The following is a 16848-nucleotide window of genomic DNA, read 5'->3' as shown; positions in this document are numbered from 1 at the left end:
TAGAGATGAGTAGAGTAGAGATGAGTAGAGTAGAGTAGAGTAGAGTAGAGTAGAGATGAGTAAAGTAGAGTAGAGTAGAGTACAGTAGAGTAGAGTAGAGTTGAGATGAGTAGAGTAGAGTAGAGATGAGTAGAGTAGAGTAGAGTAGAGATGAGTAGAGTAGAGTAGAGATGAGTAGAGTTGAGATGAGTAGAGTAGAGTAGAGATAAGTAGAGTAGAGTAGAGTAGAGATGAGTAGAGTACAGTAGAGTAGAATAGAGTAGAGATGAGTAGAGATTAGTAGAGTAGAATAGAGTAGAGTAGAGTAGAGATGAGTAGAGATGAGTAGAGTAGAGTAGAGTAGAGATGAGTAGAGTAGAGTAGAGTACAGTAGAGTAGAGTAGAGTAGAGTAGAGATGAGTAGAGTAGAGTAGAGTAGAGAAGAGTAGAGTAGAGAAGAGATGAGTAGAGTAGAGATGAGTAGAGATTAGTAGAGTAGAATAGAGTAGAGTAGAGTAGAGATGAGTAGAGTAGAGATGAGTAGAGTAGAGTAGAGTAGAGATGAGTAGAGTAGAGTAGAGTAGAGTACAGTAGAGTAGAGTAGAGATGAGTAGAGTAGAGTAGAGATGAGTAGAGTAGAGATGAGTAGAGTAGAGTAGAGTAGAGTAGAGATGAGTAGAGATTAGTAGAGTAGAATAGAGTAGAGTAGAGTAGAGATGAGTAGAGTAGAGATGAGTAGAGTAGAGTAGAGATGAGTAGAGATTAGTAGAGTAGAATAGAGTAGAGTAGAGTAGAGATGAGTAGAGTAGAGATGAGTAGAGTAGAGTAGAGTAGAGTAGAGTAGAGTAGAGATGAGTAGAGTAGAGAAGAGATGAGTAGAGTAGAGATGAGTAGAGTAGAGTAGAGTAGGGATGAGTAGAGTAGAGATGAGTAAAGTAGAGTAGAGATGAGTAGAGTAGAGTAGAGTAGAGATGAGTAGAGTAGAGTAGAGATGAGTAGAGTAGAGTAGAGTAGAGTAGAGATGAGTAGAGTAGAGATGAGTAGAGTAGAGATGAGTAGAGATGAGTAGAGTAGAATAGAGTAGAGTAGAGTAGAGTAGAGATGAGTAGAGTAGAGTAGAGATGAGTAGAGTAGAGTAGAGTAGAGATGAGTAGAGTAGAGATGAGTAGAATAGAGATGAGTAGAGTAGAGATGAGTAGAGTAGAGTAGAGATGAGTAGAGTAGAGTAGAGTAGAGATGAGTAGAGTAGAGATGAGTAGAATAGAGATGAGTAGAGTAGAGATGAGTAGAGTAGAGTAGAGATGAGTAGAATAGAGTAGAATAGAATAGAGTAGAATAGAGTAGAGTAGAGTAGAATATAACAAATCTTTAATGTTTTCTTTGGCTCACTAGACAGATGGACAACATCTCAGACACACTTAAAATATCATTATTAATCAAATGAATAAATAAGTTTAAATACATAAAATAGCAGCTCAGTCAGGTATGTGTGTTGTCACTTAGTTGGGTTAAGAATGCTGATGGCATCTGGGGTAAAAGAGTTTTTAAATACACTTTTTGCCTCTCCAAATGATGTGCATCGGCGATTGCACTCCCTTTCTTTTGTGGCTGGGAGTTTTTTGGACAGTGTTGGAGATGCAGAGCATGTCAGCAAAGCAACTGTTTGTCGACCGGTAGGTAAAGTTTGCCTTGCGCTTAAGCGGTTTCTGCGCAGCTTCATTCGTTATCTAGGCCACAAACCCACGAGGATCATTAAAGTGGAGTTTTACCAACTGGCAGGTCAGCATCACTTGTCTTAAGTTTTCCAAATTTGCACCGAAATTATCTTTGCTGGTGAGCTTTAAATGAATGGGCCATGGCTATTTCAGGCTTCCCAAACGTCACTGGCTGCATTGATGGGACCATTTAAGTGCCACCCATAAATAAGACAGACTATGTCAATAGTCTCCACAGCATATATCTCCAAGCAGCTCCCATAAATAAGACAGACTATGTCAATAGGAAAGGTTTCCACAGCATACATCCCCAAGCAGCTCTAATGGATAGACTATAGGCCACTTCTGTATTTGGATGCTCTCTTAATGGTGTTTATGATTAAAACACATTTTTATTTTAATAATGGCCAGATGATATGTGATGCTTTACATCTTATCACAAACGTGGTCAAGGCCAGTAAAATGGTCAAGGCCAGTACACAATGCCAGGATGTACCGGGAATCTAATTTGAGCAACACATTTCAACAGGGTGTGTTATACCTTATGGGAATATTATCAGATCCATGTAGGCTAATTAATGTGCAGGCTCTAACTTAATGTTATAGGCCTATGTATAATTACAGTCGAATTTGAGGGGTATCTTCTGGGGATAGAGGACACCCATGTCTTCCCACACTCTTCCCATGCCTAGGGGTGCAAACAACTTATCCCCAGAATATAACCGAACAGCCGTAGCACAACACAACCTTACAAACAACACAACCTTACCAACAACACAACCTTACGAACACAACCTTATAAATAACACAACTTTATAAACAACACAACCTTACAAACAACACAACCTTACAAACACAACCTTACAAACAGCACAACCTTACAAACAGCACAACCTTACAAACAACACAACCTTACAAACAACACAACCGTACCAACACAACCGTACCAACAACACAACCTTATAAACAACACAACCTTACAAACAACACAACCTTACAAGCAACATATCCCCAGAATATAACCTAACAGCCACAATACCTCATAGCCATAAAGCAACCTTACCAAAGCACTTATGCAGCCTCATAACACAAACTCATCACCAACACAACCTCATCACCATCACAACCTCATCACCAACACAACCTCATCACCAACACAACCTCATCACCAACACAACCTCATCACCAACACCAACACAACCTCATCACCGACACAACCTCTACACCAACACAACCTCATCACCAACACCAACACAACCTCATCACCATCGACACAACCTCATCACCATCGACACAACCTCATCACCATCAACACAACCTCATCACCATCACAACTAGTGCTGGGCGGTATGACCAAAAATGTATATCACTGTATTTTTCAAAATTCTTACGGTTTCACGGTATATGACGGTATTTGTTTTTCCATGCATAATCAGATGTTCACAGCATTTTCTACAGGTTGAGAGAGGAATTGCTGCAGTACATTGACTAAGGATGGTCTGTTTTACTGTTATGATGTAGAATAACTCCACACTAGTGGTAGGCTAATGCAGTTTTGCATGGCCCCAGAAAATGATGCTGTTTACAAAGAGCCACTCATGATTCTAACGAAGAATCTAATCAGAATGCAAAGACAATTGCAGTCAAAACACAGAACTTTTACTGTGCAAATTTCACAAACATCTTGTATAAAACCAATACAAAAAGTAGTGCAACTTGCAATAATTATACTTTTTTGAAAATTATACAATTTAAAATAAAACCTCTCTGCTAATATGCTTACTCTGTCAAATAGGCCTATCAGAAACATGCCTTAATGTTATTGTGTGGTTTACATGACGTTAGTGGTAGGCTAACGTTAACTTCATGTGGATGTGGATGTCAGCTAGTATTGCTCAGTGCATGTCTATAACATGCTTTACTTGCTACCTGGATAATTTCAGCGAATATTCTTAAGGTGAGATGAATGATAAGAACATTAAACTTCACTGTGTTCGGTGGGTTGCTAACTAACGACATCACCTACTAGCCAGCTAGTTACAGCTGTTGAACAATCTCAATAGAATTTTCGTGACGGTAAATCCCTTTCAATGCAGTATCCCTTAACGTTTTTCCTTAACTAAAGAAACAATTTAAACACCCTTAAAAAAAAACCCTACCTAAAGAGAAATTAAGCCTTAAGGGTCATACTTCAGGGGAAAAACGTAGGTGTTTTGTGTTTACCCTCACTATGCCTCGCAGTGGCACCATGCGTGCGTGTGAAAAAAAAGTCCCGTCTGAAACACTGTCGCGCGTTGTGTAATAAAATACACCGGTATGGCGGTATATTAAAAATTCATATCATAACGAAAATATACACCGGTATACGGTGTGAATCGGTATACCGCCCAGCACTAATCACAACCTCATCACCATCGACACAACCTCATCACCAACACAACCTCATCACCATCACAACCTCATCACCATCGACACAACCTCATCACCATCACAACCTCATCACCAACACCACCTCATCACCAACACCAACACAAACTCATCACCAACACAACCTCAACACCAACACAACCTCATGAAGGTGGCTGATAGATAATAATCTAATACTGAGTTGATAATAATTTAATACTGAGTTGCTGGTAAATTTTCAAACACACCCTCATCACCACCACCAACACACCCTCCACCCCTAAACACACCCTCCACCCCTAAACACACTATCCACCCCTAAACACACTATCCACCCCTAAACACACTATCCACCCCTAAACACACCCTCCACCCCTAAACACCCCTCCACCCCTAAACACCCCTCTCCCCCCCTGAACACACTATCCACCCCTAAACACCCCCTCCACCCCTAAACACACCCTCTCCCCCCCTAAACACCCTCTCCCCCCCTAAACACCCCTCCACCCCTAAACACCCCCTCCACCCCTAAACACACCCTCCACCCCTAAACACCCCTCCACCCCTAAACACACCCTCCACCCCTAAACACACTATCCACCCCTAAACACCCCCTCCACCCCTAAACACACCCTCCCCCCCTAAACACCCCCTCCACCCCTAAACACCCCTCCACCCCTAAACACCCCCTCCACCCCTAAACACACCCTCCACCCCTAAACACCCCTCCACCCCTAAACACACCCTCCACCCCTAAACACACTATCCACCCCTAAACACACTATCCACCCCTAAACACACTATCCACCCCTAAACACACCCTCCACCCCTAAACACCCCTCCACCCCTAAACACCCCTCTCCCCCCCTGAACACACTATCCACCCCTAAACACCCCCTCCACCCCTAAACACACCCTCTCCCCCCCTAAACACCCTCTCCCCCCCTAAACACCCCTCCACCCCTAAACACCCCCTCCACCCCTAAACACACCCTCCACCCCTAAACACCCCTCCACCCCTAAACACACCCTCCACCCCTAAACACACTATCCACCCCTAAACACCCCCTCCACCCCTAAACACACCCTCCCCCCCTAAACACCCCCTCCACCCCTAAACACCCCCTCCACCCCTGGGCTCACACACTTCCACACACAGTGGCGGCTCACCTTGGGAGGGATGTAGAACTCCAGGAAGTGCTCTTCGCCCCTCTGCGTGCCCTCCTTGTCTCGTTCGCGCAGCGCCAGGCGGCACTTGTGCCAGCGAGAGCCCCTCCCTACGGGCAGCGTCTGGGGGGCGGCGCCAGCGCTGGGCGCAGAGCTGTCGTTGCCATGGTGAAGCAGACCGAAGGAGAAGCTGAAGCTCTGGGAGGCGGGGAGCTGGTCAAAGGAGGAGGAGTTCACCGTGACCCCGCCCTCGCGCACTAGCCTGCTAACCCTGAGGCCGGAGGAGGCGGCGCCGGAGGAGAGTGTTGCATTGTGGGAAAGAGAGGCGGGGGCGTGGCCTGCAGCCGACACCAGCGGGGGCGGAGAGCGTGAGAGGCGGAGCTTCTCCAGCCGGGAGCTCCACTTCTCCTTCTCGCTCTCGCCGTTGCTACGGCGCCGGCTGGGGTCGCGAGGGTCGGCCAGCGAGAGGGAGGTGGCGCTGGACGAGGACGAGGGCGGCAGCGAGGACGAGGACGAGTGCGGCAGCAGCGTGGTTGCCAACGGCAGCGAGAGCGACACCGGCAGAGAGCCCGCCGGACCTCCACCACCCCCCCCACCGCGCTTGGGCGCCTCCTGCAGGCCGGCCGAGTAGCTGCAGCTGGAGGTCAGTGGGGGGGCGGACGCGGACGAGGGGGAGGGGGCGTCGGCCGAGCCGCTGCGCCAGTGCAGGATGCCCCGCACGCTGCCCCTCACGCTCCGGCCAACGCTGCGCAGCGAGAAGCGCTTCTTCAGCCGCCCCTTGGACGCGCCGTTGCCCTTGGAGACCGCCGCGCTGCCCGCGCTGGCCATGGAGGTGGGCGTGGTCGCCAGGGACGACGGGGTGGTGTCCGCGCTGGGGCCGTCGTCGGGACAACAGAACTCATCCTCCTCTGGCCCCTCCCTCCTCGTGTCGTCAGGCTCCGCCTCCTCCCCCACTGCCCCCCCCGCCCAGCTGTCCTCATCCTCCTCCTCCACATCTCCGTTGCCGGGCGCGTTGCCGGGCGCGTTGCCAGGCGCGTTGCCGGGCGCGTTGTTGCCAGGCGACTGTCTGGGCACCCCGGTGCCGCCCCGGTCCTCCCGCCGGCCGTTGTTCCCGCCCACGGAGGAGGAGCAGGAGGAGGAGGAGGAGGGGGGGGGCGGGATGTGTGTGTGTGTGTGTCCGTACACGTCGCCACACTCGGCTCCTCCCCCTCCTCGCGCTGACGGCGGTGTGGGTGGGGCCTGGGGGTCGGCGGGGGGTGTGGCCTCCGACGCCAGGGCCGGGAGCGGAGACGACACATCCTCCTCCAGAGACGACGTGGTGGCGTCCGATTGGCCCACCCAGCCGGCGAGGAGGTCGTCCGACTGGCCGGCGCCGGTCTGCAGCTCGCTCTGGAAGTGGCGCACAAAGCGGTCGGTGAAGCGGCGGCAGAAGGCGGGCGCGGACGACTCGGCAGGGTAGTGCGGGTTCTCCTGCAGGAAGGCCCGGAAGTGGCGCGCGAAGTCCCCCGCCGCCGCCCGCGCGTGCAGCTCGCAGAAGTCCGTCCAGCTGAGGCGCGGCGAGGGCGAAGGGGTGGGCGTCTCCGACGGCAACCGCGGTGACAGGGGCAGCAGGCACGGCGAGGGCGAAGGGGTGGGCGTCTCCGACGAGGCGCTGGCCACGGGCGGCGGCAGCGGCGGTAACCGCGGCGACAGGGCCAGCAGGGAAGGCGAAGGCGGCGAGGGTGACGGAGATGGCGAGGGGGGCAGGGGGGAGGAGTTAGAGGTGGCCCGGGGGCTGGGCGGGGTCAGGAGGGAGCCGTTCATGACGGGAGCAGCTGATTGGCTCGCTGGGTTGACTGACGGCTCAGTGGAGCAGGGGGCAGGTGGGAGCCCTGTGTGATGTCAAAGGGGGCTCTTCTCATTGGCTGGTTTGTGTTGTGGGTGTGGCTTCTCACGCAGGCCAGGTGGGTATGCAGTTCAGCAGTCCGCAGGTAGAGGCACAAGCTTCCCCCATTTACACACACGCACACACACACCAACATACACATACACACACACACACACACACAGGCACTCAGCTCCAGCACGCTGGCCAGCACACACACCCATGGGAGGAGAGCAGCATTCCCGCCACTGCATGGGAGACACACACACACTCACACACACACACACACCGGCCTCAGCCTCCCGACGCCAAGTCCAGCTAGGGTCCAGCTCCGACCAGCTACAACCTGCAGAGGCAAAACAGAGACAGCTCAGCACCTCAACAGGACACACAAACACAAACACAAGCACACACACGCACACTTAGCACAAACACATACACAGCACAAACACATACACAGCACAAACACACACACACAAACACGCACACAAACACACACACTTAGCACAAACACACACACACAATTTCCCCTTGGGGATCAATAAAGTATCTATCTATCTATCTACACACACACGCACACAGCACAAACACAAAAACACACACACACATGCTGGTTAAACTCTCCCTACTCAAAACTAACAGCACAGCATAATATCGCTCGCACCACCACAGATGTTGAAGACTTCAGGTGTGTGTGTGTGTGCTTTAGCATCTTCCCTAGTAACACGCTAGAGGTTTGTGTGTTTGTGTTTGTGTGTGTGTGTGCGCTTCAGTATCTTCACTAGTAACACGCTAGAGGTTTGTGTGTGTGTGCAGTGTTTCCCATACATTGACTAATCTGTGGCGGGGGCGCCGGCTGCCACACATTAATATTCTATGTTTAATTCAATTAAATTTAATTTAAATTAAATATAAGATCAAATCCTTGCATTGCCATTGAGCTGCGCTTTTTACGCACGCAGCCTTTCCTCGCCCCGCCCCGCTCTCTCTCGTAACGAGCCCGCTGCTCCTCCTCTGCATGTGCATTTAACAAAATATTCACGATTGTTGAAGGATTGTTGTTGCCACATAGAAGCATTGCATAGAAGACGTCTGGCTAAATTGCTATTAAATCCGCTTAGCATCGTGACCATGCTGCGCAAATTTGTTCAAAACTGCTGCATTGAAGTTAACTCTGCTAAGGTCACATTGAGGAGACTAAACTAAGTTAAGTTATGCAATCAAGCAGTATCTCAAAGCTAACGTTAGAATAATGTTTGGATGTCTTAGCATGCTTAGCCTACTTACAGCTGCTTGCCAATTTCGTTGAAGGGCTCTGACACTGAATGTTTGCAAAATCCCGATGTAAATAGAAAAATGTTTTCCAAGACTCAAAAGTGATTGTCCCAAGGAGAAGTACGAACCTTTATTTCAACTATGTAGAAAACGTTATGAATGGCATCCACACATCAGCAGCCTTTTAACTGTGTTACAATCATAATGGCAAGGGTTCCCTCACGAACTTCTTAAAGTGACAGGCACTCAATTAGACCTATACACTACGACGATCTTAATACCCCCCCCCCCGCCGTTGTCCAAGTCAGCTACCGCCACAAATTGAATCCAGTTCTGTGGGAAACACAGGTGTGTGTGTGTGTGTTTCAGCATCTTCACTAGTAACACGCTAGAGGTTTGTGTGTGTGTGTGTGTGTGTGCGCTTCAGGATCTTCACTAGTAACACACTTTGTGTGTGTGTGTGTGTGCTTCAGCATCTTCACTAATAACATACTGGAGGTTTGTGTGTGTGTGTGTGTGTGTAACACGCTGGAGGTTTGTGTGTGTGTGTGTGTGTGTGTGTGTAACATGCTGGAGGTGTGTGTGTGTGTGTGTGTGTGTGTAACACGCTGGAGGTGTGTGTGTGTTTCAGCATCTTCACTAGTAACACGCTAGAGGTTTGTGTGTGTGTGTGTGTGTGTGTGTGTGCGTGCGTGCATGTGTGTGCTCCAGCATCTTCACTAGTAACACGCTAGAGGTTTGTGTGTGTGTGTGTGTGTGTGTGTGTGTGTGTGCGTGCGTGCATGTGTGTGCTCCAGCATCTTCACTACTAACACGCTTTTCTCTAACAGATTCTCTCTTCATTAAAACAGGCTTAGAAGTAACATGTGAAACTTACTTAAAATACTTATATTTTTATTATATTTTATACTTAGATTTTTATTATATATTATTATTATTATTATTAACATAGAACTGTATTGAGTTATGTTATGTCCAGTGGTGTAGTCTACGTGATACGCAGGACTACGCAGTATACCCACTTAAAAAGCATCACCATCTCAGTATACCCACTTAAAAAGCATCTCAGTATACCCACTTAAAAAGCATCTCAGTATACCCACTTAAAAAGAAATCACCGCTAGGGCTTTGACTCCGAACTTCGTTATTCGAATATAATTCGATTATTTTAAAAATTAAAGATATTCGAACGAATTTTAGGGATCTCTTAATATTCGAACCTGTAGCCTATGCAGATCATTTCTATAAATGTATTTGGTTGTAAACGTTGTTTTCAATTCAGATTCCGAGGTTTTTTTCACGCCTGGTGAAGTAAAATCGTGAGCTCATTAGCAAGGCTATTATTGGTCATCTGGGCTCCTGTAGGTGACGTTAGCATCCTGGCTGGTTCGCGCTTAGTGAGCTCACACATAGACATAATAGACACTTTTATTTTAAACTTAACCTTCCTCTGATTTTAATCACCTCAGTTATCAATCAAAGCCAACAGGGAAAAGAAATGGCAACACAATAATGAAAAACACTCAAATAAATAAATGTGCAGATAAGTCTGAATGAAAAGCAGCACTGGTTGAATGCCTGGAAATATTGTAAACAAAGTAACATTAGCTTAATTTACTAGTTTATCATAGTCTGGTTAGACTTTTCAGTTTCCCTACGTGTGTTTAAGTTTCAAATGAATACTTTTTCTCCTTGGGACAGGCCCGTTTGAGTCTTGGAAAATACTTTTCCATTTGCATCGGGATTGAGATGGTTAGAACTTAGCAGTCAATCTGAATGCAACAGTTTTGAACAAATTTGTGCAGCGCGCCAGTCGTCTTGCACGATTAATGTTTGGATTACATGTGCATAGTGCATGCTGAGGAGAGATGCGCCTGTTGAGATGGAGAGACAGAGAGAGAGAGAGAGTGCACGGGGCAAGGAGAGTCTGTGTTGAGGTAGGCCTACTTCTATCGCCTACTCTGGTAGAGTGTGACATACTACAATGCAAGATATATTTATTTAGCATATTTATTTATGGACAACGTAAGGCAGGAGGTGTGTGTTGCTTTTAATTATGAATGTTCTATCGAACATATTTTTTATTAATATCGATTACATGTCTATTGCGATACATATCGCTATCGTTTTATCGCCCAGCCCTATGCTCAATAATAACAATTTTAACACATGCATAAATACTCAGCCTTTCGTGCATGTAGTCTATTGACATTGACTGATACACTGCCCTCTGGTGGACAGAACATATAGAACTTAAGTTTGACACCAATATCGGTCTTACTGAAGACATTTAATGGTTAAAATATTATTAATACATATTCGAATATATTCGAATTTTAATATAATAATAAACAAACGAACTTCGAATATGATTTTTGGGCAAAAGTCAAAGCCCTAATCAACATCTCAGTATACCCACTTAAAAAGCATCACCATCTCAGTATACCCACTTAAAAAGCATCTCAGTATACCCACTTAAAAAGCATCACCATCTCAGTATACCCACTTAAAAAGCATCACCATCTCAGTATACCCACTTAAAATAGGCAAGGGAGTTGATCACAGTATACCCACTACAGCTAACTAGACTACATCCCAGTATACCCACCACAGCTAACTAGACTACACCAAGTATAAGTATATGTACTCTTTTGATCCCGTGAGGGAAATTTGGTCTCTGCATTTATCCCAATCCGTGAATTAGTGAAACACACTCAGCTCACAGTGAACACACAGTGAGGTGAAGCACACACTAATCCCCACGCAGTGAGCTGCCTGCTACAACGGCGGTGCTCGGGAAGCAGTGAGGGGTTAGGTGCCTTGCTCAAGGGCACTTCAGCCTTGAATGTGGGCATGGGAGAGCAGTGCTCGGTTACAAGCCCGATGCCCTAACCAGTAGGCCATGGCTGCCCCTAACCAGTAGGCCACGGCTGCCCCTAACCAGTAGGCCACTGCTGCCCACTATGTCTAACACCAGTAACACCAATACCAACAAGTGGACCAACACCAGTACTAGCATCTATCCTAAAGCCCACACCAACCAACACCAGTACTGGCATCTATCCTAATGTCCATACCAACAAGTGGACCAACACCAGTACTGGCATCTATCCTAATGTCCATACCAACAAGTGGACCAACACCAGTACTGGCATCTATCCTAATGCCCATTCTGTGTGTGAAAGGTGCTATACAAATAAAGCTTATTAGTAGTAGTAGTAGTATATGATTATTATTATATTATTATTATTATATTGTTATGATTATCTATCCTAATGGCCACTCATGCCTGAGAGACAAGGTGAGAGGGCAGAGCAGGTAGCAAAATATTAGGTAGCGAGATATTAGAGTTCCAAGCCCTGCTGTCCTCTCCTTCATTATATATTATATTATATTGTATATCATATTCAATACATCAAGCCCTGCAGTCCTCTCCTTTATTATATTATATATCAGATTCAATACATTATGCCCTGCTGTCCTCTCCTTCATTATATATTATATTATATTATATATCATATTCAATACATCACGTGGGGGGTTGTGTGCGTGTGTGAGAGAGAGAGGTTTATTAAGACACTGTACACACACACACACACTGTACATAACTACTTACATTTGTCTCTAGAGAGAATCACAGGTGACTGACTATCTGTGCTCTTCACTGGCAGACAGCGTGAGCAAGGCCGGGCAACACAAACAACACCGTTGTGGATTCTCATTCATTTACGAAATTCCTGCCTAATTACCGCCGGGCCAACTCAAACATGAAAGGCCTTCCGAGTGCGGTGCTGGAGCGAGCAAGCGAGACGGCGGCAGCAGGCAGGGGTGTGGGTTGGACCCTACACAGACGCCGCTCCACCAGTGGCGTTAACTTAACCTCGAACTCAAAGCCTACATTAACCTTGGTGGGAAGATATACAGAAAGCCTGTACATAAACTCCATCACCAATTCGCAATAGCCTTAGAATTGCGGCACCAGGATAAGAACATTAGACTGCATTCTCCAAATAACAAAAACACAACGCTTTCAAGCGCTCGGTCCAATAACATTCACGTTACCGTACCCCGGTAAACATTAACGTCAAGGTGCTTACGGCAATCAGCATGTTTGGGCTGTCCAGGGAATTCCTACATGTGGAATGCACATTCAGTCGGAATCTACACAAACATTCCTCTTGCACAAATCATAAATTAGTCAGCTAACTGCATGATCTGTCATTGAAATTGCGTCGTTTATGCGCGCTAGCTAGCATCAGTGCGCACCAGACAACATTTAACCTCTTCGGTTACATTGGCAAATTGACGCCGATGTTTAACATTAGCTATCCCTGCTGAAAGGATACAATCTGATGTGAAACAACATACGCTGAAAGATAGCTGCATGGCTAACTGTTTTAATTCAGAGTAACATTACATCAGGCCAAAGTCCACAACACAAACACCAATTTTCCTAGTCACATTGGTTAACGTTAACGAGCTAACGTTAAGTCGTCTAGATTCCCGTGCACATACAATACTGTTGTTCATGGCTAATCAATACCGTTATTGGCTAGCTCATGATAATGTTCAATTGCAGCTTTCCAACAGGCTAACGTTAGCACTCGTTAGCTTTAATGAAGAACGCTGACTGGGTGACTAGGTAGCTAGCTAGCTTGCATTTTCAACAAGCAGCCATGTCACAGACTGTTAGCTAGCCAGACTTTAGCCTGGCCAGCTATTGATAACATGCGTGAACATCGAGATGCTGAAGAAATGATATGCTTACCTTTTTTGTATTTATACACCGTATAGAGCTTTCAAATGTGTAATCTCTTTCAAAAATCCAGTTTAGCGGGCTAGAGGGAATGGTATTAGCTAACAAGACAACAGCGTTATTAGCCAGGTCGCTATTCTTAAATCGGTCCTCAGCTAATAGCACGTTAGCTATTAGCCAACAATCAAGAATATTGGAAACAAGTCAGCGTTGCCATGGATAGTATTTGTTATATCCCTCTCATCTAATATACATTTACGTTTGTCAACAACGGGTTGCGTTTTTGTCGTTCATAAAACCGTACTCGTTTTATTATTATTTTATAACAGTTGTTGTTGCTAAAATATGACTATTTCTGTCTCCTGTCCCAGCTCGTCTCTCGCGATAGAGTGGGAGAGGGTAGGGGGACAGGGATACGGAGAGAGGAGAGGAGAGAGGAGGAGGCGAAGGGGAGGGGAGGGGGCATGCATGTTGGTGAGAGTATAGGCTTCTCTACTCTATCGGAAAGGGCGAGGGCGTGAGTTCAGTTATGTTGCACATCGCCTGCTGCTTATGGGAACCGATCATACTGAAGCATCCCGTTATAGTGCCGTTTGTTAGGCTAATCCAAATCACAGTGACCTCTGAAACACTTATGGCTTAGACGAGAGCTGTCACGGCATAGTGGTTTCATTGCAAAACAGCCAGGACATCTGACTGGCTCAGCTGTTATCGCTCGTAGTCCAGCACAGAGGATCAGCATCTCTGAGGAAGACCGTGTTGAAAACTCCATTTGAGGATTTCAGGTTTAAAACCACAGGTGGATAATTCATGTTGTACGACACGAGGTTTCAGGAGGGAGGTTTAGGAAGGGACTAGGCTAGCCTATTCGACCATTTAACGCTCAGGTTGAGCCAGAGCTACACCAGAGCTACACACACACACACACAATTACTTAGGCTGAGCCAGAGCTACACACTCACACACACACACACACACAGTCACTTAGCCTACACACAGCCTAGCCTAGGCTACTTGGTACACTTCTTCTCCATTTAGCCAACACTTCCTTAGGTGAGATAATTTACTCCGATCATTTGCCTGCTGCCATGCGGATGACAGGCTTTAGCCTGCTTGTCTTTCCCACCTGATGACAGCTCAGATGCCTGCATGCCTCAGGGATATTTCAGTGTGGATGAATTCAGCTTAATCTCTCCAAAACTGAGATAATTCAGCTATTCCCCAACATATCAGCATCCAGCTTGGTTCATATTCACGGACCTCTGCTAAAACGTAACTTGGGTGTCACAATTGATGACAGACTAATTTTTTCGGAGCCTTAGACTAATCATAAAATCATGTAGGTTTTTCTCATAGACCTACAATATTAGGAAGCTCAGACCTTATCTGACTGAATATGCCACACAACTGGCCATGGTCTGTCCAAACTGGATGATTGCAATGCATTGTTTGCTGGCCTTCCTGCTTGTGCAGTGAGATTATTCAAAATGCAGGGGCACGTCTGGTCTTCAATCAGCCAGAGAGGACACATGTAACCCTTCTCTTGTTACTATGGTTTCCTAACAGCCAGAGAGGACACATGTAACCCTTCTCTTGTTACTATGGTTTCCTAACAGCCAGAGAGGACACATGTAACACAGTCAAGACTCCTCCATCAGCACTATGACACAGTCAAGACTATTTTCTTCTGATTCCTCATTGATGGAAGGAAGGTATTCTTAGTTTTCTTACAAAGTCACGTTTGTATATGTTTACGCTTATTATTTTTCAGTTAAATTATTATGACCGCTGCGCAGCGAAGCGGCGGTCATATACTGTAGGTTTAGTCAGATTTTTCTTTTCTTTTTTTTTTCTTTTTCGCATGTCCAAATTTCTGTCAAGGATTCCCGGGACACTGAAAGACCGGGGTACACGAAACTTGGTGGGCATGTAACCCCACATGGATAGCATGGAACCATCGTTTTTCGTTTTGATCTGTAGCCCTCCCGCTGGACTGGACCCCCAAAAGGAGGGTAGGGCAGACACAGTTTTCTGTGAATATCTCGAGAACCGTAGGGTTTAGGAGGACCTTTTTTTTTGTATGTTGATCTCAAGGGGCCATGTCAACCCATTCCATAACCACTCATTTCATGTATAGCGCCACCTAGTTAAACACAAAAAAGTAAAAATTAGGTGTTGTAATCGCAGGTATCTGTGACCTAACATAGTCAAAACTGCACGAAATTGGAAGTGTAGGATCATTATGACACTCTCTGAATGCACGCCAAGTTTCGTGCATGGGGGGCCACACAATAAATTAATTTATGTTACTATACACCAACTGGCCTGTAGGTGGCCGGAGACAGTTTTCTGTGAATATCTCGAGAACCGTAGGGCCTAGGAGGTCCACCTTTTTTTTGTATGTTGGTCTTAAGGGGGCATGTCAACCCATCCCATTACCACTTATTTCATGTATAGCACCACCTAGTTAAAAATTAAAAAGCAAAAAATTAGGTGTTTTCATCACAATATATCTGGCTGACATGGTCAAAACTGCACGAAATTGAAAGTGTAGGATCATTATGACACCCTCCGAATGCATGCCACAATAATAATTATATTATTTATGTTATTAATAATTTATGTGTACATTTAGTGACCGTACACCAACAAGGATTCCCGGGACACTGAAAGACTGGGGTACACGAAACTCGGTGGGCATGTAACCCCACATGAACCATCGTTTTTCGTTTTGATCTGTAGCCCCCCCACTGGACTGGACCCCCGAAAGGAGGGTAGGGCAGATACAGTTTTCTGTGAATATCTTGAGAACCGTAGGGCCTAGGATGACCAATTTTTTCCGTATATGTTTGCCTCCAGGGGTCATCTTAACCCATTCCATGTGCACACATGTGCATAAACAGATACACACGCATACACATACATTCACAATAATCATACGTATGACACATACTCACACAGTAGACATATGTACGCATGCATGCACATGCACAGGCACATACGCAGGCACACACACAAGCACACACACACACACACACCCACACACATAAACATAAACATGTACACGCACACATGCACACAAGAATTTCTCAGAATTATGAACAGGCAAGATGGGGGTGGGGTTGTATAAAATTAATTTTACATGTGAAATCTATGAACTAATCATGTGTTGGTACTTGTTGTCTAGCAGATACCAGTGAGAATTGAGTGGGGATAATGCAATTTAGTGAGACAGTTAGAATCACATAGGCCTTTCAGCGTGATTTATTTTTGTGGAAAAAATGTGCTGAACTGGGCGGCGGTCATATTTTGTACCGCTCTGCGGTACATCTAGTTTTTAGTCTATTACTAATATTTAGGCTGATTGTCAGCATAGTAATTTTAATGTTAATTGTTTCTGTAAGTCACTTTGGACAAAATACTATAAACAGTAACGCACAGTATTGTACGCAATACCTAACTGTCACACACATGCATGCATGCACGCACACAGGGTCATACCTAACACACACACACACACACAGGGTCATACCTAACTCACACAAACACACACGCACACAGGGTCATACCTAACACACACACACATACAGGGTCATACCTAACACACACACAAACACATAAAAACACGCACACACACATGGTCATACCTAACACATGCACACAAACACATGAAAACACGCATGCAC

General features: G+C 46.1%; 1 protein-coding gene across 3 annotated transcripts in view; it reads right to left on the bottom strand.

Moving 5' to 3' along the window:
• Positions 1-13575, bottom strand: part of sh2b1 (SH2B adaptor protein 1) — a 49455-nt gene extending 35880 nt beyond the window's left edge. The window contains exons 1-3 of one of the 3 annotated variants that reach the window (XM_042081776.1): positions 13175-13575; positions 6319-7477; positions 5271-6282 (exon numbers count right to left, since the gene is read on the bottom strand). In XM_042081776.1, coding sequence (XP_041937710.1) covers positions 5271-6282; positions 6319-7070 — 1764 coding nt within the window. In that variant the 5' untranslated portion in view covers positions 7071-7477; positions 13175-13575. Of the gene's footprint in view, positions 1-5270; positions 7478-13174 lie in introns of all 3 variants that reach the window. The other 2 variants (XM_042081775.1, XM_042081777.1) reach the window with 2 other exon arrangements.
• Positions 13576-16848: the final 3273 nt, after the last annotated feature.

Source organism: Alosa sapidissima, chromosome 24, assembly GCF_018492685.1.
Source record: "Alosa sapidissima isolate fAloSap1 chromosome 24, fAloSap1.pri, whole genome shotgun sequence".
NCBI classification, from domain to species: Eukaryota; Metazoa; Chordata; class Actinopteri; order Clupeiformes; family Clupeidae; genus Alosa; species Alosa sapidissima.
This window is presented reverse-complemented; position numbering and strand designations above follow the sequence as displayed.